Source organism: Manihot esculenta, chromosome 5 (assembly GCF_001659605.2).
Source record: "Manihot esculenta cultivar AM560-2 chromosome 5, M.esculenta_v8, whole genome shotgun sequence".
Taxonomy (NCBI): domain Eukaryota; kingdom Viridiplantae; phylum Streptophyta; class Magnoliopsida; order Malpighiales; family Euphorbiaceae; genus Manihot; species Manihot esculenta.
Window position 1 is genome coordinate 2,750,087 of NC_035165.2, and position 26,549 is coordinate 2,776,635.

The 26,549-nt window shown below is 34.0% G+C and overlaps 3 protein-coding genes, 1 non-coding gene and 1 pseudogene across 4 annotated transcripts; 1 reads left to right on the plus strand and 4 right to left on the minus strand.

Annotated features, from left to right (window-relative positions):
• Nucleotides 1-1,833: 1,833 nt before the first annotated feature.
• LOC110614382 (ubiquitin-conjugating enzyme E2-23 kDa) lies at nucleotides 1,834-3,753 on the plus strand. Its single transcript, XM_021755901.2, has 6 exons — nucleotides 1,834-2,034; nucleotides 2,138-2,217; nucleotides 2,629-2,743; nucleotides 2,859-2,911; nucleotides 3,005-3,133; nucleotides 3,436-3,753. Exons 1-6 carry the CDS (start codon nucleotides 1,991-1,993, stop codon nucleotides 3,564-3,566), a joined length of 552 nt encoding a protein of 183 aa, XP_021611593.1. The 5' UTR covers nucleotides 1,834-1,990; the 3' UTR covers nucleotides 3,567-3,753.
• A 432-nt stretch (nucleotides 3,754-4,185) lies between these two features.
• LOC110614381 (ATP-dependent helicase BRM) lies at nucleotides 4,186-15,963 on the minus strand. The gene is made up of 14 exons (XM_021755900.2): nucleotides 15,324-15,963; nucleotides 12,825-14,156; nucleotides 11,355-12,683; nucleotides 11,073-11,185; nucleotides 10,757-10,844; nucleotides 10,564-10,650; nucleotides 10,294-10,386; nucleotides 10,123-10,206; nucleotides 9,836-10,039; nucleotides 8,714-8,956; nucleotides 7,078-8,640; nucleotides 6,456-6,986; nucleotides 5,527-5,778; nucleotides 4,186-5,031 (listed from the first exon to the last, which is right to left on the minus strand). Exons 1-14 carry the CDS (start codon nucleotides 15,495-15,497, stop codon nucleotides 4,393-4,395), a joined length of 6,732 nt encoding a protein of 2,243 aa, XP_021611592.1. The 5' UTR covers nucleotides 15,498-15,963; the 3' UTR covers nucleotides 4,186-4,392.
• A 1,248-nt stretch (nucleotides 15,964-17,211) lies between these two features.
• On the minus strand, nucleotides 17,212-18,221 carry LOC110614635 (annotated as a pseudogene).
• A 2,731-nt stretch (nucleotides 18,222-20,952) lies between these two features.
• TRNAY-GUA lies at nucleotides 20,953-21,040 on the minus strand. Its single transcript is given in 2 exon segments — nucleotides 20,953-20,988; nucleotides 21,004-21,040. It is a non-coding gene; the product is annotated as a tRNA-Tyr (tRNA).
• A 2,026-nt stretch (nucleotides 21,041-23,066) lies between these two features.
• Nucleotides 23,067-26,198, minus strand: LOC110615780 (bifunctional L-3-cyanoalanine synthase/cysteine synthase 1, mitochondrial). The gene is made up of 10 exons (XM_021757875.2): nucleotides 25,872-26,198; nucleotides 25,387-25,496; nucleotides 25,255-25,312; nucleotides 24,909-25,172; nucleotides 24,665-24,802; nucleotides 24,497-24,548; nucleotides 24,221-24,300; nucleotides 24,050-24,109; nucleotides 23,661-23,741; nucleotides 23,067-23,417 (listed from the first exon to the last, which is right to left on the minus strand). Exons 1-10 carry the CDS (start codon nucleotides 26,061-26,063, stop codon nucleotides 23,319-23,321), a joined length of 1,134 nt encoding a protein of 377 aa, XP_021613567.1. The 5' UTR covers nucleotides 26,064-26,198; the 3' UTR covers nucleotides 23,067-23,318.
• Between the last annotated feature and the right edge of the window lie 351 nt (nucleotides 26,199-26,549).

Consider the following 26,549-nt stretch of genomic DNA (forward strand, 5'->3'; position numbering starts at 1 on the left):
AAAGTCTATTAATATCAAGAGTATTTTAAATATTTTTTTAATATTTAACAGTTAAAATTAATAGAATTAATAGAAGAACTAAACTAATATAATTTTTAAAATGTTTTTAATATATTTTTTAAAATTAAGAGATTAATTAATAAATTTTTATAAGAATTAAATAATAATTTTTTTATATTATTAATATTTTATTATTTTTTATAAATAAAATTATTATAAATATATTTTATTAATCTTTTAAATTTTTTTTAAAAAACTCCATATATTAATAAGGAAAACACCAAAAATAAAGCCTTTCTAGTAACAAAACATTATAAATAGAGTTGGGTGGTTTAAACAAAACAGTGAAACTAATATCAGATGTTACTGTACTTGCAAGCAAATGAGCAGTAACATTGGCTTGCTCCCTTATTTAATATAAAATCCAATTAGACCTTTATGATAAAAAATAAAAAAAAAAAAAAAAACCCTACAATCCATGGCAACATACTCAGAATCATACCAATTTTTATGTAGAAAAATAAACATCCACAATCAGTTTCGCATCTATCTCTAACATTAATTCTTTTAAAATTTGTATCCTTTGACCAATTTAAAACTCTTCTAAAAGAAAAGCCTTCAAAATTTATAATTAAAAGTTAACTGAAATATTAAAAATTTAAACTTAAAAATTAAAATTCTTTTTATTTCAATTAAGATATATATATTCTCAATTTTAACCAAATTGAGTTTCGCATGTGCAAGTTTGTTTGAATTATCGATGGCAACTAAATACACCAAGTCTTTTCTCTCATGTGAAATCTCTCATTCATTCTGAGTGTCTTTTTCTTTTCTGTTCATAAAAAGAAAATCACTCCCATGTGAAATCTCTTATTTATTTCGAGTGTCTTTTTTTTTTTTTCTGTTCATATAAAAAAAATCAATCTCTAATCTCTAATTTAAGTCTTCTCTTCCCTGCGAAATCACTCATTCGTCTCCAGTATTTTTTTTTCTTTGTTCCAAAAAAAAATTACTCTTCGACTTCTGACCCAAATCTTCTCTTTCACGTTAAGTCTCGCATTCGTATTGGATGTTTTTCTTTCATTCCAAGAGTTTTCCTCACAAAATTTTTCTCACCTATCTCGCGAGAGTTTTTTTTTAATTCTAAGTATTTTTTTTCAGTTCCAATAATTTTTCTATTGCATAAAGTATCTTTTTGAAAAATTCTTTATTTCTTTCCTTATTTTTTGATTGTAGCTATAGCCGTTGAATTATCAGTAAAGATCTACAAGAAATCTCATTTTATAAAATATAATATTAATAACACGTTAAGAATAATCATTTTAAAATAAATTTATCAATGGTTATATAGTTAATTGATTTTAATTTATTAATATTAAAGCTATTTTTAAAATTAAAATGTTTTGAATTTAAATAAATAAATAAAAATTTCCAGTAGCCCTAGTGGTGATTGTCAAAGGTCAAAGTAGGTAATTGTGAGAAGGCAGCCCATTGATTGGGGATAAGACTTCACTCATCATTCCACTTGGGACTCCAAGTTTTATTAGATGGCTAATATGGATGGTCCAGATTTCATTTCCTTGGATGATGATAATGGTATATTTATTTTGGGCTCTAATTGGATGTAAATATTCCCTTAAATCTCTTACTTGGATCTAAATATATTTTCCTTTAAAAATAAATTAGTTATTAATAACTTCTAAATAATTTATTCAAATCCATAATTTTTTAAAATTTTGATAAATTAAACTAAATATCCTTTTAGCAAATTACCATAAAGGAAAGAAAAATGTTTATTTTCAGTATAATGGAGAGTGTCGCTATATTATTATTATTGTCGCATTATCCCACCTTGTCTCTGTCTCTGCTCTGCTAGTTTTTTTACTGGTTGATGTCCAGAATGTTAGTGGGACAAGCAAACTCCATTTGCTCTCTTTTTCCTCTTGAGCCCTTCCTCTGAAGCGGTGAACGAAGTTAGAACAAGGAAGCCATGTCGTCACCAAGCAAACGCAGAGACATGGACTTGATGAAATTGTTAATCTTCTGTTTAATATCTTCTGTTTTTCTCTTCCCCTTCTTTTTTCCTCTGCTTATAATTTCAACTTTTTTTCTCTGGTTAAATTCTGGGTTTTGCTAGGATGATGAGTGATTACAAAGTCGAGATGATCAATGATGGAATGCACGAGTTCTATGTTCATTTCCATGGACCCAATGACAGTAAATCTTCATTTCTCAATCTTTCCTTGATTTATTTTTCTTAACCCTTTTCAGATTTTTAGTTTCTTATTATATGGGAAACTCTAAGCTAAGCAAGGTGATTGATTTTGTGGGTCTTTTTTTAAAATTACTATTTATTGGTTTTGTCATTTTAACAATCTATAGTTGTTGGTGAGGAGAGGGGAAAATAATATTGAGATTTTCATTGATGAGATCATAGTTATTGATCGCCAAGTATTTTTCCTCATATTAGTTTAAGCAATTTGTATGTTCTAAATAGTTATGTGCTTGATTTACTTAGGAAGAAGCTTGATTTGGGCAGCCCTTATTTTTCATAATGCGTTAACTTTCTAGCTCAATTCAGAAATGCCATTTATTATGTAGCTTAAGATGGTGGATGGATTATGGCAGGTCCTTATCATGGAGGTGTGTGGAGGATAAGAGTTGAGCTGCCAGATGCTTATCCATACAAGTCTCCCTCAATAGGCTTTATTAACAAAATCTATCACCCAAATGTTGATGAAATGTGAGTAGTTAACTGTTGAAACAAAAATGGGTATTCTCCATAGATCACCATTCACTACATTGTCTGTTTCAGAATGATTTGTGAAGCTGAATATCTTGGTTGATACTGATTTCAGGTCTGGCTCAGTCTGTTTAGATGTTATCAATCAGACTTGGAGTCCCATGTTTGGTAAATACTTATACTTTGTCTTCTTGAGATAAATACTGAAGCTACTTCCCAGCAATAATGATAACCTCACTGTTCAATTTTTATGTTCTTCAGATTTGGTAAATGTATTTGAGGTATTTCTACCACAGCTGCTTTTGTATCCCAACCCTTCAGACCCGCTAAATGGGGAGGCAGCAGCTTTGATGATGCGCGACCGGTCTGCTTATGAACAGAGAGTTAAAGGTAACGATCCTTTTGTGTTTTTCTGAGTGCTGGATGTCTGATTAGCTCCTCCTCCTTAAATATGTAGGAATCATTAAATTAATCACAGGGCTAAACTTTCAACTGCAAGAGAGAAAACTTTTGTTTAGCTATGCTAGGTGTTAAGCTCTTTGCCATGAGGAAATGAATTGGAAACTCTTAATTATCATGCAATGTTCCCTTCATATGGATATTATTATTGCTTCATCTAGAGATGGATTTGAACAATGCATTCCTGTGTCAATATATATCAATAGTCCTGCTTTTACTGGCTTATCAACCAGAATACTGTGAGAAATATGCCAAGCCAGAAGACATAGGGGCTGCTCCAGAGGATGAAACTAGCGATGAGGAGCCAAGTGAGGATGAATATGAGTTCCATGATGAGGAAATGGCAGGCCAAGCAGATCCTTAGCAGTTGGCCACCAATCCTCTCAACTGTTGTAATCTGTACTGTTACTTGAAGCTGATGCTTTCAGCATAATATGAACTTACACATTGGGTAGGACAAAAGTATTTCCTAGCTAGCCTCTGTTTTATCTCTCTTTTTTTTTTTCTTTTAAATTTTAAATAATAATAAATGTACAATTGCTTTATGTTTACTCCAGTTTTTTTTACACTCTTGATTCGTCCTCTATTTTCAAAAGCTCCACATTTTCTTAGTTCACAAAGGAATTGATTGTGCCGTCTGATACAAGAGTGGACGCCATGTTTGGAAATTTGTGCCCAAGCTAAATTTTCAAAGCTAAATTTTCAATCTTACAAAGAAAACAATAGAACTTTTTGCTAAAGGTGGAAGGTTAAGAAACACTAATTAGTAATTGCATCCTTCACAATTTTGCGTTGTTGAACATGGACGATAAGGGAGTAATGAAAGCTATAGTCTCAACTATAAACAGTGAAAGGTGAGCAATCGCTATTCGCAGGCTCCTGTGAAGGATTACAGAACTTGAATTCATTAGAGATATGCAACTCCCCTGAAGAGAAATGCTTTGATAAGTTTCAACTATAAACAGTGAAGCAGAGGCATAGAATTACTGCAAGACGCAGACGCGAAGACTATTGGATTTCTCAAATCATGGAAACAGTATACAATGGAGGATCAATGACCTACGCTCTATTAACAGTATGGGCTAACTGCATTTGCTACAAGCCACAAAGGGCTACTAATACACTCTGCAGCTAAACGGCAACAATTTATTATTTCTTCCTTTTCCCATTATACACTATCTTCATTAGAGTCATAAATGGCTTGGCCTTCTTTTACCGGCATCTGTTCTCAATCTTTTTACCGGATTTGCCCAACCAACACTGCCGCCTCCACTACCACTACCATTATTTGATGCTTGAGGCTGGTTGGCCCAGCCTTGCTGGTGGGAGTTCTGCTGACCCATTCTCAATTCCTTTGGAACTGGACTCATGATATTACGACCCATGCTGGGGGGAGAAACTGGACCACTTGATCCAGCCCTTGACTTCACCACTGACTTGTCCCTGTCTTTTCTCTTCTTCTTGCAGATAACCAACTCGCCTGGATGCAATGGAGAATCATCCTGCTGATGCTGTTCCCGGCTACTACCACTTCCACTCCCATGCCTTGTTTCCTTCGACAAGTGGACTTTGACCATTGTGTCCTCATTAGCAGGAATTGACCCTCGTTGAATTGGCTTGTGGGTAGTATTATTGTCTGGTTCTACCTCATTTATTGACCTACGTCTCTTGCTTTGACCTATAGCCACCTGTCTTGTGGCTGGGGATGGTGCAGAACTAGGGCTGGAGAAAGAGAGAGCATTTCTGGCTTCTCGGAAATCAGTGTCTGGAAATGCAATCTTCAAGATGTCAAAAAAGAGATCATGTACTTTCCTTGCTTCAGATCTCACCTGCATGATTTAAAAATACCTTGAGGTTCTTTTCTGAGAGTAAATAAAATTATCAACTGATACAAAACAAGAGGAATGATTTTGGAACTTTATTTTTTAAGAGAAATCTGGAAAATAGGCAAGGCAAAAGAATCAAGATTTGCAGACATTGTTTTGTGGAAGCAACTTTAAGTAATTTATTAAGTTGGAATAACCAAAAGGGGGATCTAGGAGAATTACTTGTATAGTTCATAATATCGTTTGTTTAATTTATCATCTTAAAACATCAAAAAGTTCTGAACAGCTGGAAGTGTGGCATGACAATTTTTTAAAGGTGTTGCATTTCTTAATAGAAAGACATCTTAAAGAAGACCAACCAAACCAAAGAGGGTAATAATGCCTAACAATGCATCTACAGAATTGCTTCTAGAAACAACCTTGAAAGAGTCCTCCCAAAGGACATCTGTGTGAATGAATGTGTCTCAAAGAATGAACTAGTTAAAATGGCAATCATACCTCATGCGAGAACCCATAGAATTGCATAGCACCCTTCAACATAAATTGCACATCAAATACAAGTTCCATGACTCCATTGTACTCTAATTTGTCAACACGTAATTCAATCTTCCGCAAATCCAAAAGGTTATTTCCAACACCACTCGTGTAACTAGAATTCTCAATCTTCTTCCACAAATCCGTTAGGAGAGGCACAATTTGTTGCCCTTCCTTATCTATTCTCCTCTGGAACTTGCTAATTACATTCTTACACTGCACAAATGAGAACTTCCAGGTAAACAAATAAACAAATATAACACAACCACCATCTCATCATTCATGAAATTAAAATCATCATTCTGATACAATCTATTGTTTACCGTAAAATAATTCAAGACACAGTGTATATATAATAACAAAACAAAGTGAAAGAACCAATAACAAGGGAGGTAGAAAAGTTCTTATGGTGAATTGACATTCTTCATAAAATAAATCATAATTTATTAAATACATTAAAATGCAGGAGAGAGGAGGGAGAAGGGCAACTGACGGTACAACACTCCCATAATACTTGTATTATATTTGAATTACATGGATATGCAAAAACTGTTTATATTAGGAAATATACCATTTATTACTGGATGTTTTTCAATCAAATATTAACTAATAATAGTTTAACATTAATGTATACAAATTATTTTTATAGCTTTATAAATTAAAAGAAATAAAAAGAAGGATAACTGTTCTCAAGTGAAGAGTAAAAGAATATAAAGCACTTCAACAACTATAAAACAGCATCATGTCCTCAAACATGAAAATCATCAAATTCAAAGAGGCCAACCATGATTGCCCAATTATATAAGCAGATGAATGAGTAATGACACAGTATTTTCAGGTAATGCTACATGATATGAAGAACAACATTGAATAGTCAATCAAACAAAACATACCCTTCTCTGTATGACGTCAGACATCTTAGAGCCCAGCAATGAGTTCCCACTTGTATTTGTAGCTTTGCCATCCCGATTCTCTCTAGAGATTTCAGCATCTTCAGCAGGAGCAGACTGTATATTCAATCTGCTGGACTTTGGTGAAGCATGCAACTTTGATGTATTACCTATTCTCCTTGAAGGTAAGTTCCTCCTGCTTTTAGAGGAATCACTCTGATCATGCCTGGAAGCATCAGGCTCTCTAAATGTTTTCATTTCAGCATCAGTCCTCAACTGAGCTTGATATTTATGGTCCACTTGGAATGGCATCAAACATGAATCTCCACGTTGTGGCTCAATGCCAGACTTCTCCTCTGGTCTTTCCAAGGTATGGCGTGGCCGAACCCGAATACTACGTTTTCGGGTTATCTTAGGCTGCAGAACCTGTTCATCTTCACCTTCATCACGATCATGTATCCAACTCCCAGGTTGCTGGTGATCCATGTGAGAATCTCCTGACACTGCAATTTCCCCTTCCTCCAATTCATCTGGCTGGAGAAAAAAAAACAGAATTGCATGAAAAGATAGCAACATCTGACCAATCCAATAACTGATCACTAGTACAGAAAGATAAGAAACCTACCAGCCTTTTACTAACAGAACCTGGTCTAGCATCTAATGCAGAGAGGGATCCAAACTTCTGTGAAGAAACAGGAGAGACCATTCTTGTCATTCTTCGATTATCAGAGGAAGATCCAGAGGAACCAGCTTCTTCTACCATCCGGTTATTTCTGGCGCTTTCTGAAGCCCGGGGATACTCATAGCTATTATCACATGCTGGACCGTCATCATCTGATTGGTCCTTGTTAACGGGAGGTGCCCCAACCCCAACTGCACCACTAGATTCATCATCTTCAAATTCTCTGATTTCTCCCTCTTCTTCACGTGCAGAATATCCATTTCTCTCATCAGAACTAGCTTCAGAGTATTCCCCATTGTCATCATCAACTTCTTTGTAGTTCGGAGACTTTTTCCCCTTGGGTCGCCCTCTTTTTCTTTCAGTTTCCATTTCATTGGTTCCCATACCCATACCACTGGTAAATAAGATATTTTTTGACGGTTTCTTTGATAAATTAGCAATTGCAGCATTCACATCTCTTGTACTGGCTCGAAGCCAATTAGGGACTTGGCCATAGCTTGTCATCTCTTCAGTCCAATCCAACTCCTCATCCATTTGATCAAATAATTCAACTTCATCTTCACTCCTTGCTATCATGCGATTTACCTCTTGCAGTGATGGAACATCATGGACTGTTTCTTGATACCGCTCTTCATCATGTAGTAATGTCTCTAAAGTCATCCGTCTCTCTTCATGTGTTGTTCTTTGGTCAAAGCGTCCAGCATTGATGACCTCATCAGCCATGTCAATCTTATATTGCTGAATGTTATTCCTTATGAGGCTCTCAATAGATCCCATGTACCGATCTTTACCTGCAAAGTCATCTTCTAGATCAAGAGCACCTCCACTTCTTAATTCATCCTCTTTCTGATGGCTAGAAATTTTGTCAACAACGGCTTCCATATAAATGACTTTGACCTCTCTTGTCTGTCCAATTCGGTGGGCTCTGGCAACTGCCTGTTCCTCATTTTTAGGGTTCGGATCAGGATCATATATGATAACTGTGTCAGCAGATTGAAGATTGAGGCCCCTTCCAGCTGCACGAATGCTAAGCAAGAAGATAAAGCAGTAAGAACCAGTGCTATTAAAGTCCACAATAGCTGACTCTCGGTCTTCGAGGCTAGTTGTTCCATCAATCCTCCTGTATACCAGACGTCGCCATTGCAAGTATTCCTCCAAAATATCAAGGAGTTTTGTCATCGTGCTAAAAAGTAGCACCCGATGCCCTGTTCTTTGAAGTTTTATAAGGATCCTATCCAGAATCCAGAGTTTCCCACAAGATCTGATCAGGAAATCCTTGGAAAAGTCATTAAAATATGGGTAATTTAGTAAAGGATGATTGCAAGCCTTCCGAAGTTCCATACACCTGTTATTTAAAGTTTTGTACACCTTAGGCTGGTATATTGGATTTTTTTGAACCCTGAGCTTCTCATCTTCAGGATCAACTCGAAGAGTACCAGTAGATTTGATCCAATCATAAATGGCACTCTGAATAGCAGACATTCTACATCTCAAAACAATGGAAACCTGCAACGCAGAAGTGATGTTACAATCAAGCAAAATGAAAGACATAATCAACTGTTACTGAACAGTACCATACCTTGGGTGGAAGCGAACCTTCCACATCTTCAACACGACGCCTCAGCATAAAAGGCTCCAAAATTTGATGGAGGCGATGAATGATGATGACCTTCTTTTCAGTTTCAAGCCAGTCATCCTCTGCGTCATGAGAAGGACCTTCCTTTTGAAAGGGCTTTGAGAACCAATCATGAAATGCTTTCCGGTTATCAAAAACTTCTGGTAAAAGTAGATTTAAAAGTGACCAGAGCTCCTTCAAATCATTCTGCAGAAAAATTTTGGTCCATATCAAACACATTTCCTAGTATGCTGTCCCAAATTATGGATCAGCCTTCCATGTTCAGGATATTAAAACACCAAATTTCTGCCTTAATTTTTGCATTATAACAATCAAACTTCAAAGACATTGAATCCAAATTATTTCCCTCCCAACAGTATACTGCGTCGACTCCATTCTACTGACCATACCTTGCAGCGCTTTTATGGGTCTTCTCTAACCTTAAGAATAATATTTGTTGGAAACAGATAAATAAAACTAGACATCACAGGTCCAGCTACAGAAGGAATTTCCTTTACCTTCATTTTCCATAGCACTATATGCAAATATTAAATCCTACCATCTGAATCATTCCAAGTCCAGCATGCAGCAAAATTTTCAAATCTTGACCAGCCTACATTTCAATCTCATTTCAGGAATGCTAATGAAACATATCAGATTCGGCAGACTTTTCATCAATGGAAAAATAATTCACTACATACTTCAAATCTTTTAGCTCTTGCACACTGGTACTACCCACTTTCCTATCCTTTATAATTGCATAAAACATTTAATAGATAAACCACGCTTGTGACTATTGCTCTATGTCTATCTTTTATAGAGCGAGAAGGCCCAAAACAGATTTGTACTGATAGCCAAGCATGTTTCCTTAATTAACTTGAAGCTCAGTTAAACAAGTAAGATCAGTTTAGCAGAATGCCTTTTTGTGCATTGTTGGGCAGGCACACATCCAAACCAAAATTATATAAAGGAAAATAGCAAAACACAAGAAGGGGACAATCAAGAAGGAATAGTATAATTTTGCTAAGGTTAGCATATCCCCAAAAGAATCCCACTTTGTAACAAGAGAGCTGTCCGTTGACATACCTGTAATGGAGTTCCTGTTAGAAGTAAGCGCCTCTGGCAGCGATATCTGTCAAGATCACGGGCTAAAACTGATTCCCTGTCCTTCATTCTCTGTGCTTCATCAATTATGATATACTTCCAATCCACTTTAGAAAGTTTTGATCGATCATACATGATAAATTCATAAGTTGTCACAAGAACATTAAATTTCATGGCAGCAACCTCCTACACAGTAAAAGCAAAAGAAACATCAACAGTTGATAAGGAACAGAAAAGATCAAATGAAATAGTAAACATATTTTTCTTACTTGAGAGAATAATTTCGACCGCTGATCTTTTCCACCGACATAAAAAATGCATGATACAGATGGCAACCAGTTATGTAACTCACTCTGAAGCAAGAACTCGATTAGACATATTTAAAATAAATAAATGAAAAAGATAACAAACTATCCACATGCAACCAAAAAGTAATATACCTTCCAATTAACCAAAACAGCATTAGGTACAATTATAAGATGTGGGCCATAGTTTCCTTTAAATTCCATCAGATAAGCAATCAATGCCATCACCTGCATAGTAGAGAAAGCATTTAAGTATAAAAGAAAAAAAAACACGTTATTATCTGATCCATGAGTTATTCTAATCAGATGAGAACCATAGTTTCTAAACATTTTATACAAGGCAGGTTTTCCAGGTTATCTATTTTCTAAGATGTGAAACAAAGGTTTAAGGCCACAGACAGCCACCTGTACAGTCTTTCCAAGACCCATCTCATCTGCCAGGATTCCATTTAACTTGTTGTTATACAAAGAGAGCATCCACTGCAACCCTACCTGAATGGGATAAACATGCACAGGTGCAAGCAGCTCAAAATCTTAATTTTTAACTCAATAAAAAGGTTAAAGAAAATCTGAAATTTACTCAACATTAGCAACCTACAAGCTGATAATCTCGTAAGGTTCCAGCTCGCAGCATGGAGGGCTGCCTTAAGACCCTCTCATTAACAGCATGAGCAAGATGGTAATATCTGGTGAAAACCACAGGGAACAAACAAAAGTCAAACCAATTACGCTAAAACATTGATTTTTTATGGAAGAATATTAACTCCAAGAAGCAGAGTTGATGCATATGGTAAAATTAAATGAAACGATCTAACTGGGCCAACCACTACATCAGCAGAACAGGATCAAATGAACAGTTCACTCCTCTCCTAGAAGAAGACAAATATGAAGCATAGAATCAAATGATAACTTACTTGCTAACGGATGAACTATCCCTGGGTGCATTCATTTCCATAAATCGGTTTCTTATCATTACTTCCTCTCCAGCACATGCTGCTGCTACCCTTACTTCTTCTTCTGATAGACCCTGTATCAACATATTAAATGAAATCTGAAATCAACCATTGAATGGACAGTAAGAAAAAGTAACAAGGATTCTAATTGTGGGAAAAAAACTAATAACCAGGTGGTAGCTAATGCTGAGAGAGGGACAAGGAAAGAATTGGAAGAAGAAAAGGGAGTTGAACAAAGCATGCCTGCAGTCTTGCAGCTGCAGCTGCAGCACTTGCAGCCTCCTCCACTTCCTGCTGATTCTTGGCAGCAGTTATTTTACCTCCCAATTTATGAAGATATTCTTCAGTCTGAGTCAAGAATGACGAGAGAACTGCATATCTCTCAGCAGCATCACCTGCGATGCTAGTCTGCTGCTCCAGCAACATTTCCCGATACCTTTCAACATCATTGTTCTTTAACGCCTCCATCCTTTTATTGCGGTCATCATCCTTCCTCTTAGAAAATTCTCTCAACATTCTTTCATGGTATTTGGCAACTCCTCTATTGCGGGCAGTTCGTGCATCACGGATGCCCCAGTGAGCCTCAAGAAGTTTCTTACGCCACTGAAAGATGGATTTCAACTGCTTATCTCTCATGGCTTTTTGAGAAGCTTGCACTTGTCTAGCTTGCTCCATCCGTTGACGCTCACATAACCTAACAAACTTCCGATATGGCCTGTCAGGCATTGCCATTATCTCCTGCTGCTGTTGATCGACTTCATCTCTTATGCGTGCTTGTAAATCTAGAAGCCTAAGCTTTTTTTCTTCAATTTGTAACCGTAACACAAGATCCGGTCTTATCCTTTTCCTCTCTAAATTTACTGCCAGTAAACCATTGATTTTCTTCAGATTTTCTGACCTCTTCTTGTTAAGCACTTCCATGCCTTCCTCGAAAAGAAGATCTTTCACATCATATGCCAATGTTAGATTATTATTAGTGTTAATCATCCCTGACGACCCAATTGAATCATGCTTCCTAGTAAAAAATGGAAAATCAAATAGTGGTCCATGGTACTTTCTGGCAGAGCCAGCATCTTTAGTCTGGGGTGGAGTGCTTGCTTGTGCAGGTTTCTTTGCTTGCATTGAATCAGACACAGGGAACTGTGGTGCAACAGCTTTTCCCCTATCTGCAGTAACATCACTTCTAACAGGAGTTTTTTGCAGACTTCGTTCCACCTCCTGATCTGACTTAACAGAAATTGTAGCAGTTTGCTGCTCTTCTTTTCCAGCACCCACTGACGTTGCAGGTTCCTTTATCAGAGCTGTTGTAGCTTGCATATGACTTGCTGAGATTGTCGCTTTTTCATCTCCTGCAAAAGCTTCCTCTTTTGCAATATTCTGTCCATTAACAGATGGTTTTTCCTGAGAGTTCTCAATGGATTCCAAATGCCTTACTTGGTCGTCAGCTATTTTTCCACCAGATCTATCCTGATTAGCTCCTCCCGCAGGAAGTAACTGCTGCTGCAACTGCAACTCAAGAGGTGGTGGAGCAATAGCTCGAAGAAGCTCTTGAGGAAGTGTACCTTCTCCTTTCTGTCAAGTTACAAAGAGAGAATCAGCATTAATTGCTTGGAAATTATTAACTAACGTTCTCAAGTGTACTTCAAAAAACAATGTAAAAATGATAAGAAAAGAGAGCACGAGAGAAAGAGAGAGAGCTAGTCAGCTTCACACCTTCAGTCGCCTAAATGCTAGTATTTGTGCTTTAAGAACATGTAATTGCTGTTTAGTGAACCCAACATGTGGTTGTGCCATCTGGACACCAGGCCCACCCTGTGATGGGAACTGGTTGTTTGATCCTCCATCATCAGAAGAGCCAGCAGATTGTAGAGGAGATCGACTCAATTGCTTCAGATGCTGCATTTGTAAGTTTTCGGGGCTATTTAATGCATTTTTTGCAGGCAAAGTCTGATCTGCACCTTGACTGATGCTTGCAGATGACTGAGGTGGATGCATGGGAGGCATTCCATTGCCAAGCACAGCCCCGGTTCTGGGAGGCCCTTGGTTCTCTCTGCTCTGAAAGGCAAGCTGTTGCCCTGCAAGGTTGTTGGTGCTGTTGACCAACCCCACATTGGAACTGGGGCCAAAAGGAGCAGATGGAACACTCTGCCTCACTTTAGGAGGGCCAGACTGCCCAGATGCATCACTAGAGGAATTAGCATGTGGAGAACTCTCACTTGCAACAGGTGGAGAAGCAACCTGATGCTTGGACATTGATGCAGGAACAGGTGATGCCTGTGGACCTGCACTGCTTTCATTAGCCTTTTGCTGTGCAGCCATCCTTGATTGCATGAGTGGAATGAGTTGCGCCATCAGGTTGGCATTTGCAGGTAATGACAGATCAATGTTGCGCTCATGTGCCCATGCTTGCATTGCTTGCAACTGCGCAGCCATTGCAAGCTGGTTGTTTGCCATATTTTGGATGCTTTGATGAGGCTGTGGTGCCTGCATCTGTCTCACAACATTAGAAGGCATTTGTTGTCCAAAGACAGGGGGATGGATTGAAGGCTTTTGCTCATTCCTCAATTCAGAAGCTTGCTGTTGTGATTGCTCCACTGGCTTTTCACCACGAGAATTCTCGGATGAGATTTTGGATGACGATGCCTGAGCTTGGTTAACTGCCTGAATGGACATGAATTCTTGCATTCTTGCCATTCGCATATCATGATCCTTGCTAGTTGCGGGGCCAAACATTCCCATCTTAGCTGCTTGCTGTGACTGCATAGCAAAAGCTGACTTTTGTTGCTGGATAGCAAACTGAAGATATGCCTGATGAACTGGATTCATAACTTGCTGCTCAACAGCTTGATTCCTATTCTGGCCATCCTGGGAGGAACCATGCTGCTGAGCCAAATCAAAGAATTTTTTGGACTGTTGAGACATTTGCACTGAACCTGGAGATGAAGCAAAATTGCCTCCTCCTATAACTCCTTGAAATGCTCCCGCTTGATAAGCTAGAAAGGTTTCATTGCCTTCAGGTTTTCTATGTAATTGTTGTTGCAATGCCTGCATGAATAACCCAACATTTTAAAATCATAACAAAAATTCAACATCATCTTCCATAGTTATTACCATATGATATTCTCTTCCTAAAAGGATAAACCACACAAATAAAAGATACGAGTAACCTTGATAAGGGCACTTATAGAACTCAGAAGTCAGAACACTGCGAGAAAACTCACCAGCTACCCATAACAAGATGATTAAACCACACAAATACCAACTGAACTCTGAAATGCGATTGTGATTCAGAATCCCACAGAGACGAAAAAAGAAAAGAAAAAACAAACAAACAAACAGGAACCAGCTAACCTAACAGACTAATACGCATTCTTGCTATCAGATTCATTGTTATAAAAATTACACCACCTATAGGTGAAGGCAAAAGACAGATTAGGATAATTCTTCCATCCAAAATATCAGGTCAACAAAAAAAAAAATTTACCATGCAACTGAAAAAACCTCATAATTATTGTAGCCTACCATGAATGACACAATGCAGAAGGAAGGAAACAAGAAAAACATTTGAACATTGCTGGTAAGTTCCTCTTCTAGATTGCCATCAGTAAGCCTTATCGTAAAAATAACTGTACAAAGTTTCAACCATAAGCAAAAACTATATTTTTTTACTCTAAACGAACCTTAAAAACATATATTTACATGAAAGAAAAAAAAGATGAATAATTTGACCAACCCAAACAAGGACGCTTCGATTTTCTTAACATTTACAACCAAAAAGTTGAAGACATGCTACCCAAAAAGTTGAAGACACAAACCGACGGGAATGCAGGAAGCATGCTACACAAAAATTAACAGCCATAAAGCGAGCAACTACACCTAGCTGCAGTAATTAAGCTTGTTTGACACCAGTTAAAAGCGGGGCTGATGCATAATTACAACCAGAGCAACTCAAAGTTTAACGTCAGTACCCATCTTGTACTAAATTAGTAAATGCCTAGTTGGACAGCTCAGATGCCTAAAAAACTTACCGATTGATTAAAATTCAACTTGGTACCCAACTAATCACTCGCATTAATTACTAAATTCAGTGGTAATACATCAATAATCACCCATTTCACATCTATTTATTTACAAAGATGCCTCAAATTCATCAGCCCAATGCAAAATCAACCAATTACTACTAAAATAAACACTAAGCTCACAATCCCCTACCTGTCTATATCCTATTTGCTGTTGCTGCTGCTGCTGTACTGAGTCGAACCCTAACTGTGGCGTCGATACTGCAGAGGAAGAAGAAGATGGCGATGCTGCTGATGACGTGGATGCCGCCCGCCCAGCCGGGCCCATTCGGCTGGGCCCACCACCACCACCCCCAGTAGATTGCATGCAAATTTAATACCAAAATGAAACCAATGCTTTTAAATTTCCCCCAGAAAGTGAAAAATCAGAAAAAAGCAGAAACAGAGTAGAAATAGAGGAAAAAGCCAAATCCCTCCAAAACTTTGACAAAACCCCAATTTTACCCTCCCGATCCCAACGTTCAAAACATTACACACAGCTGTAGTTTCCCTCCGCCTCTCTCTCTCTCTCTCTTTTTTTACTCGAATTTTGCCTCTCCTTAAAAAAACGAAAATTGCGGAGTGGAAATGGAGCTGAGGAGGGACAGAGATAGATCGGCAATTCCAGTAGTGACTCAACTGCGACTCTATCGCTGTTGTGGGCTTCACGCGATTGGAGGATGTGCAATTTTTTTTTCCTTTTTTCCCCTCAGTCAAACCCTAGAATTTGTTGCTTTCTTTCTTTTTTTTTTTTTTTTTTCCTCTCTCTCTCTCTCTCTCTCTCTCTCTCTCTCTCTCTTTTCCTTTATAAGAGGTTTTTCGGGTTAATACTCTCTCTCTCTCAGAGATTGGGTAATGAAGGAGCTTTGTTGCGTTTGATGCAATGGGGTGATGGGTCCACGTGACTACGGTTAGAGAAATTCAGAGAAAGGGGCAGTCTAGTCATTTAATCTTGGACTTCAAGCCCAAAACAAAATATCTGGCGGTTCCCTTCCACTAAAAAAATACGTTATTTATCAAAAATAAATCAATAAAATGAACATTATATTTATTTGTATGGAAAAATAATTTCGAATTTACATATAAAGCCTTTTTTAAAATTTTAAAATGAAATATTGTCTGATTATTCTTCTCCTTTAGGAAGGAGGCGCAGCGCATATGGTGTCATGCGTGCGTTGGAAGGTTTTGAAATATTTAATGGCACAGGTCCACCAATTGGTTACCCTTTTTTAAAGAAAATTTGTAGAATAATTTATTCCATGTGCGTCTAAAGGTGGCCAATGAGCTGTTACTTAAAATGGCATTTGGGTGAAAATTGAGAGGTTGAAAAGTTTTTTTAATTTTTTTGAAACAAATATTATTTTGAATTTAGAAATATAAAATAAAAAATTTAATAAATTAATTAAACATGTTTATAAGTAAAAATAAATAAATTGAATAATATTTATTTTGATTTATAAATTAAAATTTACTTAAAATAAATTATAAATTACGGGTAAGGCAATGTTATTTTAAAGTTAACTGACTAAATAATTTATTATTATATTATTAAAATAATACTATAGTATACTATATTATTCTTTTTATTTGTTTATTTTAAATATTATAGATTAATATGTATGTTATTTTAATATTTTAATTAGTATTATAATTTTTTAAAATAACTCTACAATAATGCCTTAAGTATCCACTAGTACTTTTAAGTTACATAACATTCAACTCATTTAATTGATTTTTTTTTGGTGATTTTTTTTTAACAAATTTTTAATTTTAGAAATGGTATTTAAATAAAAAGTTATAAATAGAATTAAATGGTTTATCAACTTAAATGTTAATTAAAAATTTCTCACATGTAAATGATTTTATTCCAAAATCATAGTTAAAACTGGCCAACCATAATTATCGATTCGATTTTATTTTTAATTGCTTTAATTTTTTTTATTTTAGTTGATCTAATTTTTAAAAAATTATGATTTGTTTTTTGAGCTAAGCAAACTTATCTTAAATACATTCTAACTTTTAATTTCTATGAATTCACTTCTTCAATATGACAAATTAAGAAGTGATCTTAACGGTTGCAAATAAGAAAATATAGCATCACTACATCACGATTTATGTCAAAATTTTAAAATCCAAACTTTTACAACTTAGCTATGCTCTAGGTAATTATAAAAGAAAAATGAGGAAAATTTGATGTTTGGTTAATTTCTTAAGCAAGTAATAATAACGAATAATAAAAATAAACATAATATTGATGTTATCTTATTTAACTCATCCCAGCCAGTAGTAAAAGGTGCAGGTGCAGGTGCTACTACAGCAGCAAATTGGGGTGGAGCTGCATAATCAACAATTGGTACCGCTTCCTCCTCTTCGTGTTCCTTCAGGTTCTCTGTAGAAGAATAAGTCCACCATAACATCCCACTTGTGCCCTTGAGGAATAGTGCCACGCATCTGCAGAACCATTCTTGCCAAGAGCCAAAATAGGCATCCAATACTGTGTTTCCCTTTGTTATTAGCAGGAATGCCAATATCCACATACCGCATAGGAGAATCAGTATCATAAAAGGCAATGATTTGAATGTTTCCAAAAGAAGATTCTTTAATAGGCTGGTGATCAGTTCTTGGATAAGTGAGGATCAAGAGACGAGGCTCGCTGAAAAATGTTTGGAGCTGGTTAGTAAATATACCAGGAGTCTGTCTTCCAGCAATAGCACGGACACCAGTGTATTGGACAAACTTGAGGACTGCTCTTTGACCATAATATCTTGTGGGTTCTCGATGGCCACAATAACCCGGACAGCCAATTGAAGTTTTTCTCAAATCTTATCAAGATTTATAATATAAATTCCATCTTTTCGGCGCTTGAACACGTAGCGTTACATCTGGAAGTCGCAGTTCTTAGTGCCGGGGTGAACTTCGGCAACCAACATCATCTGTATATCCAACTCCTGCTGAGACAAAGTCCGAGTGGAAGCGGCTGTTGTCGCCATGGCTTCTATAAAACAGCTTGAGAGGAAGAGTAGGGGAGAGCATAAATCGGTCTGAACCGAAAAACCAAACCGAACCGATCAATTTTAGTTTAATGGTTCGGTTAATCAGAAGGTTCGGTTCGATTCGATTAGTATTTTTCAATTTATTCGGTTTTCGGTTCGATTTGATTTAAACGAGTTAAATAACCGAAAAACCGATTTAATAAAAAAAATACTGATTTTATATATATTTTTAAATTTTATATGGATTTTTATGGATTTTTTAAGTATTATTATTATTATGTATTCAAACAATATTTATTAATAAATTTATGTGTAATATTTATTAAATTATTCTACTAAAATTAAAAGTAGAAAATTAAAAAAAAATATAGATTTCGATTTGAATCGAACCGAACCGAATCGAATTGATTTTTATCGATTCAATTTTTATCGATTCGATTCAATTCAATTATATTTTTATAATCAATTTTTTCGATTTTTAATATTTTTATAATTCGATTTTTAATTCGATTCGATTCGAACCGACGGATTGCACAGCCCTAAGGAAGAGAACTGTAAGCGTCTATGTCAGATAGAGAGGAAGGGATGAGCTAGGTTTTTCCGAGGGAGACAGAGAGTGTAACTAGGGTTTTTAAGGATCATTGAAATTATGCGCCTTTTGGGGCTCGCTCACATATGGAATTGTCTAAATTTAGAAATCAATACGTTTCATATTAAAATAATTATGGTTATAATTTTTTACTCTTGGATTCATATTAAATTTAAATTTTTAAATAATTAACTGATTTTGATAAATAAATAAATAAATTATACTAAAAATCTATATTTATTTAATATAAAGAGATAAAATGATATTATATTTAAATTGAAATAACATTATTTATATCTAGAAAAATAAATAATAGATTTAAATTTTTTTTTTAAATGAAAATTGAAGATTGGGAAAATAAAATATGAGATCTATCAAATTTATTCAGATGTATCTACCATTAGATTAAGGTCTGTAAATTCATAATAAATTTAAATTTAATTATTTAATAATTAATTTGTTTATATATTTATTTAAGTATCACAAATTTTATTAATTTATTTATATCGTGATACAAGTAATATAATCAAATAGAAGAGAATGGGAAAATCTGGTTCGATTCCTTCACTTCCAGCGAAGGCTGCTGTTTTATAATTTTCTTTATTATTACTTGTTTTCATTTTGAGTTAAATTTTATTATGATTTTGCAATAATTTAGATTTTATATTGTGTATTTTTGTTTGAGTCTAATAGGAGTATCGCCGCTATCAATAATGAAGGGTTAGTGATTATTCTGTGTCAAAACATTGTATGTATTTCTAAAGGTGGGTTCCATGATTATGCGAGACTAAAATCGCTACGAATCAACATTTTTTTAGTAATTGTTGATGTTGTTTTACTTTGACTCTTTTTTCGTTCCTTTCTCTTATTGGTTTTTTTATTGGTTTCTCTTCACTAGAATTTGTTCTTCTCTAAATTCATGACTACCTTCTCTTTGTCTTAATCGACTTCATCTTATTGCTTATTGTTTTGTTCTATTTTGATTGCAGTAGTTAATATGTCGATTGAAGTAGCAAAACATATTCTTTATGGTGTATTTCATCGTTGTTACTAGCAGAGCTAATGATCATTTGTTTGTGACAAGCCGATTGACGGTGAAATATGTGTGCTAGATGTGTGGTTTTGTCTGGTTTCTAGGTTGTTGTTTGGGTTAAATTTTCAACTGTTGTTATGGGCTAACTTTTTGGGTTGTCTATGGCTTTCTCTCTATTTAGAATTTTTCTGACCCGAATAGTTTTAAAGAGAAAGATATAGGTTTTAAACATGAATTCTTTTAATTTGTGGGTTTGGGCTTAGTCTATATTTTAAATTTAAATCTAATATTGTGGCTATTATATTTTTGTAGGGATTTTAATACAATTTCAACTGTTGTATGGTAAAAAAAAAAATTAATATTATTGTTAAAGCTAATATTGAAAAATTATTTTTTAATATATTAAACAAATGATATTTAAAATACTTGAAAGTGAAATTTTAAAAATTTTTAACTATAATAAGATTAATTAATAAAATAAACTTTTTCGATTAATTCTACTAATGTAAATCTGATTAATAGAGGTTTAATTGCTGATTCATGTGTAGTATGGTAGAAGATGATCTCTATATTTTAACTATATATACAATATTTGAAAGTTTTTATAAAAATAATCCTTGAAAAAAAAAAAGAGGTAAGACTCGTGGGTTTGGGCTCAATTTATATGAATTTCATCAACAACTAACAGAATTATGTTAGATTTCCTAAGTTGACTTTGTAATTTAGTAAAACTTAAGTATTAATTTTTATATTTTCTAAAATATAGCAGCAAAATTTATATATTTATTTTTTTAGTGCATGTAAGACTTTCAAATACTGATTGTTATTATTTATTTATGTTCTTTTCAATTTTCTAGAATGTCATTTTCGAGGATCACTGCTGGGGAAGAAGTAGTCAAGAATCTGAGAAAATGAAGATTGAAAGTAGAAAAATGATGTCTCCAAATCCCAATTTCCAAATGGAAATTAATAATATAGTCAATTAAAAAAGCTAAATCAATAAGAAAACACACTTCCCAAGCCCAAAAAAATTTATATTTTAAAAGTTAATTTCAGAATGAGCCATCACTTTCACGCTTGTGCTTTTTGTTGGTTCGGATGAAACACGCCAACAGCGTGAAAAATGTCAATCTCTAGCGGAACACTAAAAAACTAATTATGAAAAAACTCCGACCTGCCGGATTCGAACCAGCGACCTAAGGATGACGGTTAAATTCAACTACAGTCCTCCGCTCTACCAACTGAGCTAAGGTCGGCAGATGATATCTCGATGCTATGTTTTTCTTTTTCTCTTTGATAAAGAAATATGAGTCCATTAAAATGTTTAGGCTTTGTGATTTTATTTAGAGTTAATCGAAAAAAAATTGTGCATTTTTTTTGTTGTAATAATATTTTATATTTTTTTATCTATTAAAATTTAGTTTTTTAAAAATTATATTTATACAGTTAAAAAATTAATGAAATTGTCGATTATATCACTAGCCCACGTTAATAGCTAAAAAAATTTTATATTTTATTTTTATTATAATTTTATTATATTTTTTTATTTTTTATCAATTAAACTTTATCATTTTATTGTGTAATTAAATATATTATACCAGTTGAAAATTTATAAAATTATAAAGTTACAAATATATTGAAAAATGATTATTTATATTATTATTTAATATTTTAAAATTTTTATTAATAATTTTATAATAATATTTTATTTTATTTTATTTTCACTCAAATTATTATTAATCAATTTTTCTTGAATCTGATTAATATTCTTATTATTTAGCATTACTTTTAAAATTACTTTTAAAATTATTGTGAAGGAGATAATCATATTAAATATATTAATTATAAAATATTAAAAAATAATTTAAAATAATATTTAACATGATTTAATTTAAAAATATTATAAATAATAAATTTTTTAAAATTATTATTTTAACTCTAAGTATATCGGTAATCCATCACTTTTTTTTAAATTATATTATTATTTATAATGAATTTTAATAAATAAATAATATATAAATTAAGTATTTGATTTTATAGTCTGACTTAATTAAATGGCTAAAAAAATATAATTCATCTAAAATTATAAATTCATTCTTCATTCATAAAAACAGTTATTAATAAAATAAATAATTATAAAAAAAATTTATACTATTAATTTTATTGTAATTTTATCTAAAATTTTAAATTATTTTTAATTTTATCTTAAAATTTACTGATGACATTGACATGGTTAATAATGTGATAATTACATTAATTTTTATAGACATGAATAATAATAAGGTATCATTGAAGAATTTTAAAAATTTAAATTTTAATTCGTAAAAAGAAATATAAGATATAATTAGAATAAAATTAAAAATAAAAAGTTTTTTACTATTAACTTTTTTATTTATACCTAAAGGAGAACTGCATCCGAAATCAGAAACTCAATATTAAATTTCAATAGTTGAAAAGCTTCTTGTATTGACTTTAAATTTTGGCGTTTAATTTTGATGGTTTTGAATCGAAAGTTTTGGATTTTGGACGGAAGATTTTGAATTTTATTTCATATAATTTTAAAATCACGAGTTTTAGACAGAACATATCCAATAGGAGTATAAATTTTGCGCAAATTACATATCCTAGTCCAAAATAAAACTTGCTTTAACATTCATAGCCTATTTGGGATTCTGCAACATCAATGTATATTCTTTAAATCTTAGTTATAATTTATGTTTTTCTATTTCACGCCGAGACGAAGATTAAGTACAACATCATTAGTTTTTTTGAAATGAGATCGGAGACTGAGAGAAAATCCTGAGACCTCTCAAATTTACTTAAATACGTTTACCACCATATCAAATTTACTTAAATACGTTTACCACCATACTAAATCTGGCAGAAACCTCTTAAATCTGAGTGCACTTATCGACTCACAAAACAACATCACTTATCGACTCACAAAACAACATCACTTTAAGAGGTTTAAAAACTTATTTTTTAAAACAGATATATTGCAATTACGATTAAAAAAGGATTCATTTAATTGTTTTAATGTTTTTCGTTATTATTTTTATACCAAATTTCAATATTATGTAAGAAGAATTATGTTGATTTATTATATTTAAGAAACGATCTCCATTTTATTGAGAAATATTTCTTCATCCAAATAAGCTTATAGAGAATTTACTATTCACATTGCTATACATAAGCTTATAGAGCTTTCCCATATCAGTACAGATTTTATTCTTAATTTTTCTTCATGCAGATTTCCTTTTGTTCCATGTTCAGGGCTTGTAGTAGCGGATACTTTGTTTTGTTTTGGATTAATAAAAGCTTGCTTATACAACAACACTCAAGCTGAACTAGCTAGTTTTTGCCACAGATGCCATAATGCAGAACTTGCACCAGATTACAAAAGCTTTATCACAACTAATATTCTGGAGACGTAGTTTTTCACCCAAGAGAGCTAACAAGTAATACATGATGTCAACAAAAAGCTGCACATGAGAGATTCTGATATTATTTATTGAACTATCCTTTTGACAGCACTTAGTCAACTGGAACTGGTTGCATGTTTGCAGCCTCATTTCTCAGTTGTTCAAACAGCACAGAAGTCAAGTATCGCTCCCCGAAACTTGGATGAACAGTCTGCAATTCAAAACACCAGTAAATTTGTTCTGAGAATCTCATTTTTTTATCAATCAAGCGATAGAGATGCAATGATGACAAGGATTAACTTATTAAAGTTAAGTTGTAAATTTTTGATATTAAACCACTTTGATGAGAATCCCATTATTTAAAGCCAAGAAGCAATGATCAACAAAGCTTTTTCTGCCCAAAAGCATTTGAATAGCTCTAATTTCACTTTTAGAGTTAAAAAGTTGTCCTTACCACGATGAGTTTGCCTTTGTTCTCTGGCATCCTTGCAAGTCTAAGTGCAGCAACTGTGTTGGCTCCAGATGAAATTCCCACCTGCATGAACAAGAAGAGAGAACCAAGATTAAAACAACAAAAATAGCTTTCTGCAGATTATTTTTTAATGCCAGATTGATAACTAGTCGGCCGAGGAACTTTAAAATAAAGCTGAAGCTCATATTTTTCCTATTCACCAATCAGTTCATAGAAAATCTCAGCTGGGTCTCAATACACAAGTCCAACAACAGCATATAAAATCAGACTGCTTAGATCATTTAGTAATCACACACAAATTTTCAAAAACTAATCATGATCTGTGAACATATTAACCATAACAAAACTAAAATTGCTGTTCAAGTTATTACCATAAGTCCCTCCTCCAATGCCAACCTCCTAGCCATTTTTATCGCATCTTCACTGCTAACCTGTCAATTGAGCATCACTCTGTTAGTTTGGCACAGTAATCAGAGCATTATAGATGACTTTCATTTCACTGCGTTACACTCCCATCTTCAATTCTGCATAGTGATACACACCTCAAGAACTTTTTCCATAACGTCCATGTCCAATATGTCTGGTTTAAATCCTACTCCATTTCCAGTAATTTGATGAGGACCTATTCCAGATAACAGAACATCAGAAACTTCAACTTCTCCGATCTGATATAACCGGGCCAGGGCCAACCAGGATTTAAGATAAGCTTTTACAGTACAGAATCAGTATACCCATATTGTCTTTGTTCCCTCAAATTAATTCTTTAGATAAACTTCTAATTTGGAATCTCAAAACCACCATTCAAAATTTGTACTTACCTGGTTTACCACCATTCAGCACATTACTTTCAGCAGGCTCCACTCCATATATCTAAAACATAGAAGAAACAGTGTTAGAACATTTTGGAAGAAATAAAATCAAATATCTGACAGTACATGGGATGACAGTGGTGCAGTGAAATCAACCATAAACATGAATTTATGTACCTTAACATTAGGATTTTGGGATTTAAGGTACTGTCCAACGCCAGTGACTGTTCCTCCACTGCCTATTCCCATTACAAAGATATCAACTTGTCCAAGAGTATCCTCCCATATTTCAGGCCCTGTCGTTTCAAAATGGATCTGTTTTCCATTTCAAGTTCAGACTTCAATTTAGTGTTTACTAATCAAGGTACCAAGAAACTTGTTAAAGTGATCCGATGTATAGATAGATTATATTTATATATACCTTACTATTTGCAGGATTCGAAAACTGTTGTAGCATGTAAGCATTTGGTGTGGTTTCCAAAAGATCATAGGCCTTCTTAACTGTTCCTCCCATCCCCTTGGTGGGATCAGTGAGAATTAGCTCAGCTCCAAATGCCCTCATAGTCACCCTTCTTTCCAAGCTTGTGTAAGAGGGCATGGTTAAAATCATCTTGTATCCTTTCATGGCTGCCATAAAAGCCATACTAATCCCCATATTACCAGAAGTTGGCTCTATCAAGACCGTCTAAAAACAAAAGAACACAAGTCAGTTAACGAAAGAGTATACAGGCAAAAGTATATGATTTGCAAAAAAATGTTGAGCGAACCTTCCCAGGAGAGATTAAATTCTTCTTTTCTGCATCATTGAACATTGAAAAAGCCGGCCTGTACCAGAAAAAATAAAAAGATCTTATCATTTGATATTAATACAGAGGAAGATAATTAATAACCAAACACACCTGTCTTTGATGCTGGCAGTTGGTTGCATCATCTCTTGCTTGACGGCTATGTAAGCTCCACATCCTTCATTCACTTTGTTAAGAAAAACAAGGGGAGTTCTCCCAATGAGCTGAAAAATAGGGGAAAAAACCAGTGAATAAACAGAAAACCATAAGCAAGCCTTGAGTAGCATCTGGGTTCAAGCAAAACTTCTTCATAAATTAAAAAGAGAGTGATGGACATGGAAGATACAGATTGTAATTTTTCCATAGCAGATTCTGATCGAAACTAAGATAAAACACTCATGAGTTGAGCAGGACAAGCATGAGTGGAACAGCATTTTCAGGATCTCACTCAAAAGAATATCATACACAAATTAAAGGTTCATCAGAAAAATTTTAAATAGTAATTGCCACAAAACCCCAGTAAAGGCCAAGCAGAAAGACAGAGTATTAAAGACAAGAAATGAACTATAATGACGAAGGAGTGACAAAAAGGTGGTTACATGAGAAACTTCAGTCCTGATCTTAGTTGCAGGGAGATTCTTGGGCAGATCCCTGACTCTTTGAGCAAAAGAAGGAGCTTCAGCAGCAGCGGCCTGCGGTGTGAAGAACCTCCGCATAGCAAGCTCGTTTGAGGCAAAAGATTTTTTCGTGAACAAGTTCCTAAGAGTAGCCATTGATGTAAGAGTAGCCATTGATGAAAGCTAGAAGCTTTTCCTCACCCACGGTATCACTATTACAACCCTCTAGGCTCTCTCTAGCAGTGGACAACACACTCCAGTGTGTACAGGTGAGGCGTTACTGCGTTAACACGCCTTTATATAAAGAAAATGCCCACCAAATACGTACTTATTTTGCATTAAAAAAATTGACGTCACCCTCTTTGTTTTATAAATGATAAATTTCTTTGTACTGCCTAATTTAGCTTAATCCAATTATAAAAAATCATACTCTCTGAAAATAATATAAGATAATAAAAATATAAAATAATCATACATTTTTCAATTTTAAAAATTCAATAAAATTTTATTAAATTAAAACTAAATTTATTTATATTAATAAATAATATTTATTTTTATTTGATAAAATTAAAATATATAATAATTTATTATTTAAAAATTAGTAAATATATTAATCTTAATATAATTTAAAAAGAAAAAATTATTTAACTTTTAAAGTAT

What these genes read in the sequence shown, in the direction of transcription:
- LOC110614382 (XM_021755901.2), top strand. Translation starts at nt 1,991, where the DNA reads ATGTCGTCACCAAGCAAACGCAGAGACATGGACTTGATGAAATT. An exon ending in TTTCCATGGACCCAATGACA is followed by an intron (nt 2,218 to 2,628) that starts GTAAATCTTCAT and finishes GGATTATGGCAG; the next exon opens with GTCCTTATCATGGAGGTGTG. An exon ending in TTATGAACAGAGAGTTAAAG is followed by an intron (nt 3,134 to 3,435) that starts GTAACGATCCTT and finishes CTTATCAACCAG; the next exon opens with AATACTGTGAGAAATATGCC.
- LOC110614381 (XM_021755900.2), bottom strand. Translation starts at nt 15,497, where the DNA reads ATGCAATCTACTGGGGGTGGTGGTGGTGGGCCCAGCCGAATGGGCCCG. An exon ending in GTCTTGGAAAGACTGTACAG is followed by an intron (nt 10,387 to 10,563) that starts GTGGCTGTCTGT and finishes TCTACTATGCAG; the next exon opens with GTGATGGCATTGATTGCTTA. An exon ending in AAGGTTCGCTTCCACCCAAG is followed by an intron (nt 8,641 to 8,713) that starts GTATGGTACTGT and finishes TCTGCGTTGCAG; the next exon opens with GTTTCCATTGTTTTGAGATG.
- LOC110615780 (XM_021757875.2), bottom strand. Translation starts at nt 26,063, where the DNA reads ATGGCTACTCTTACATCAATGGCTACTCTTAGGAACTTGTTCACGAAA. An exon ending in CGAATCCTGCAAATAGTAAG is followed by an intron (nt 24,803 to 24,908) that starts GTATATATAAAT and finishes AATGGAAAACAG; the next exon opens with ATCCATTTTGAAACGACAGG. An exon ending in GCTGAATGGTGGTAAACCAG is followed by an intron (nt 24,301 to 24,496) that starts GTAAGTACAAAT and finishes TATCTGGAATAG; the next exon opens with GTCCTCATCAAATTACTGGA.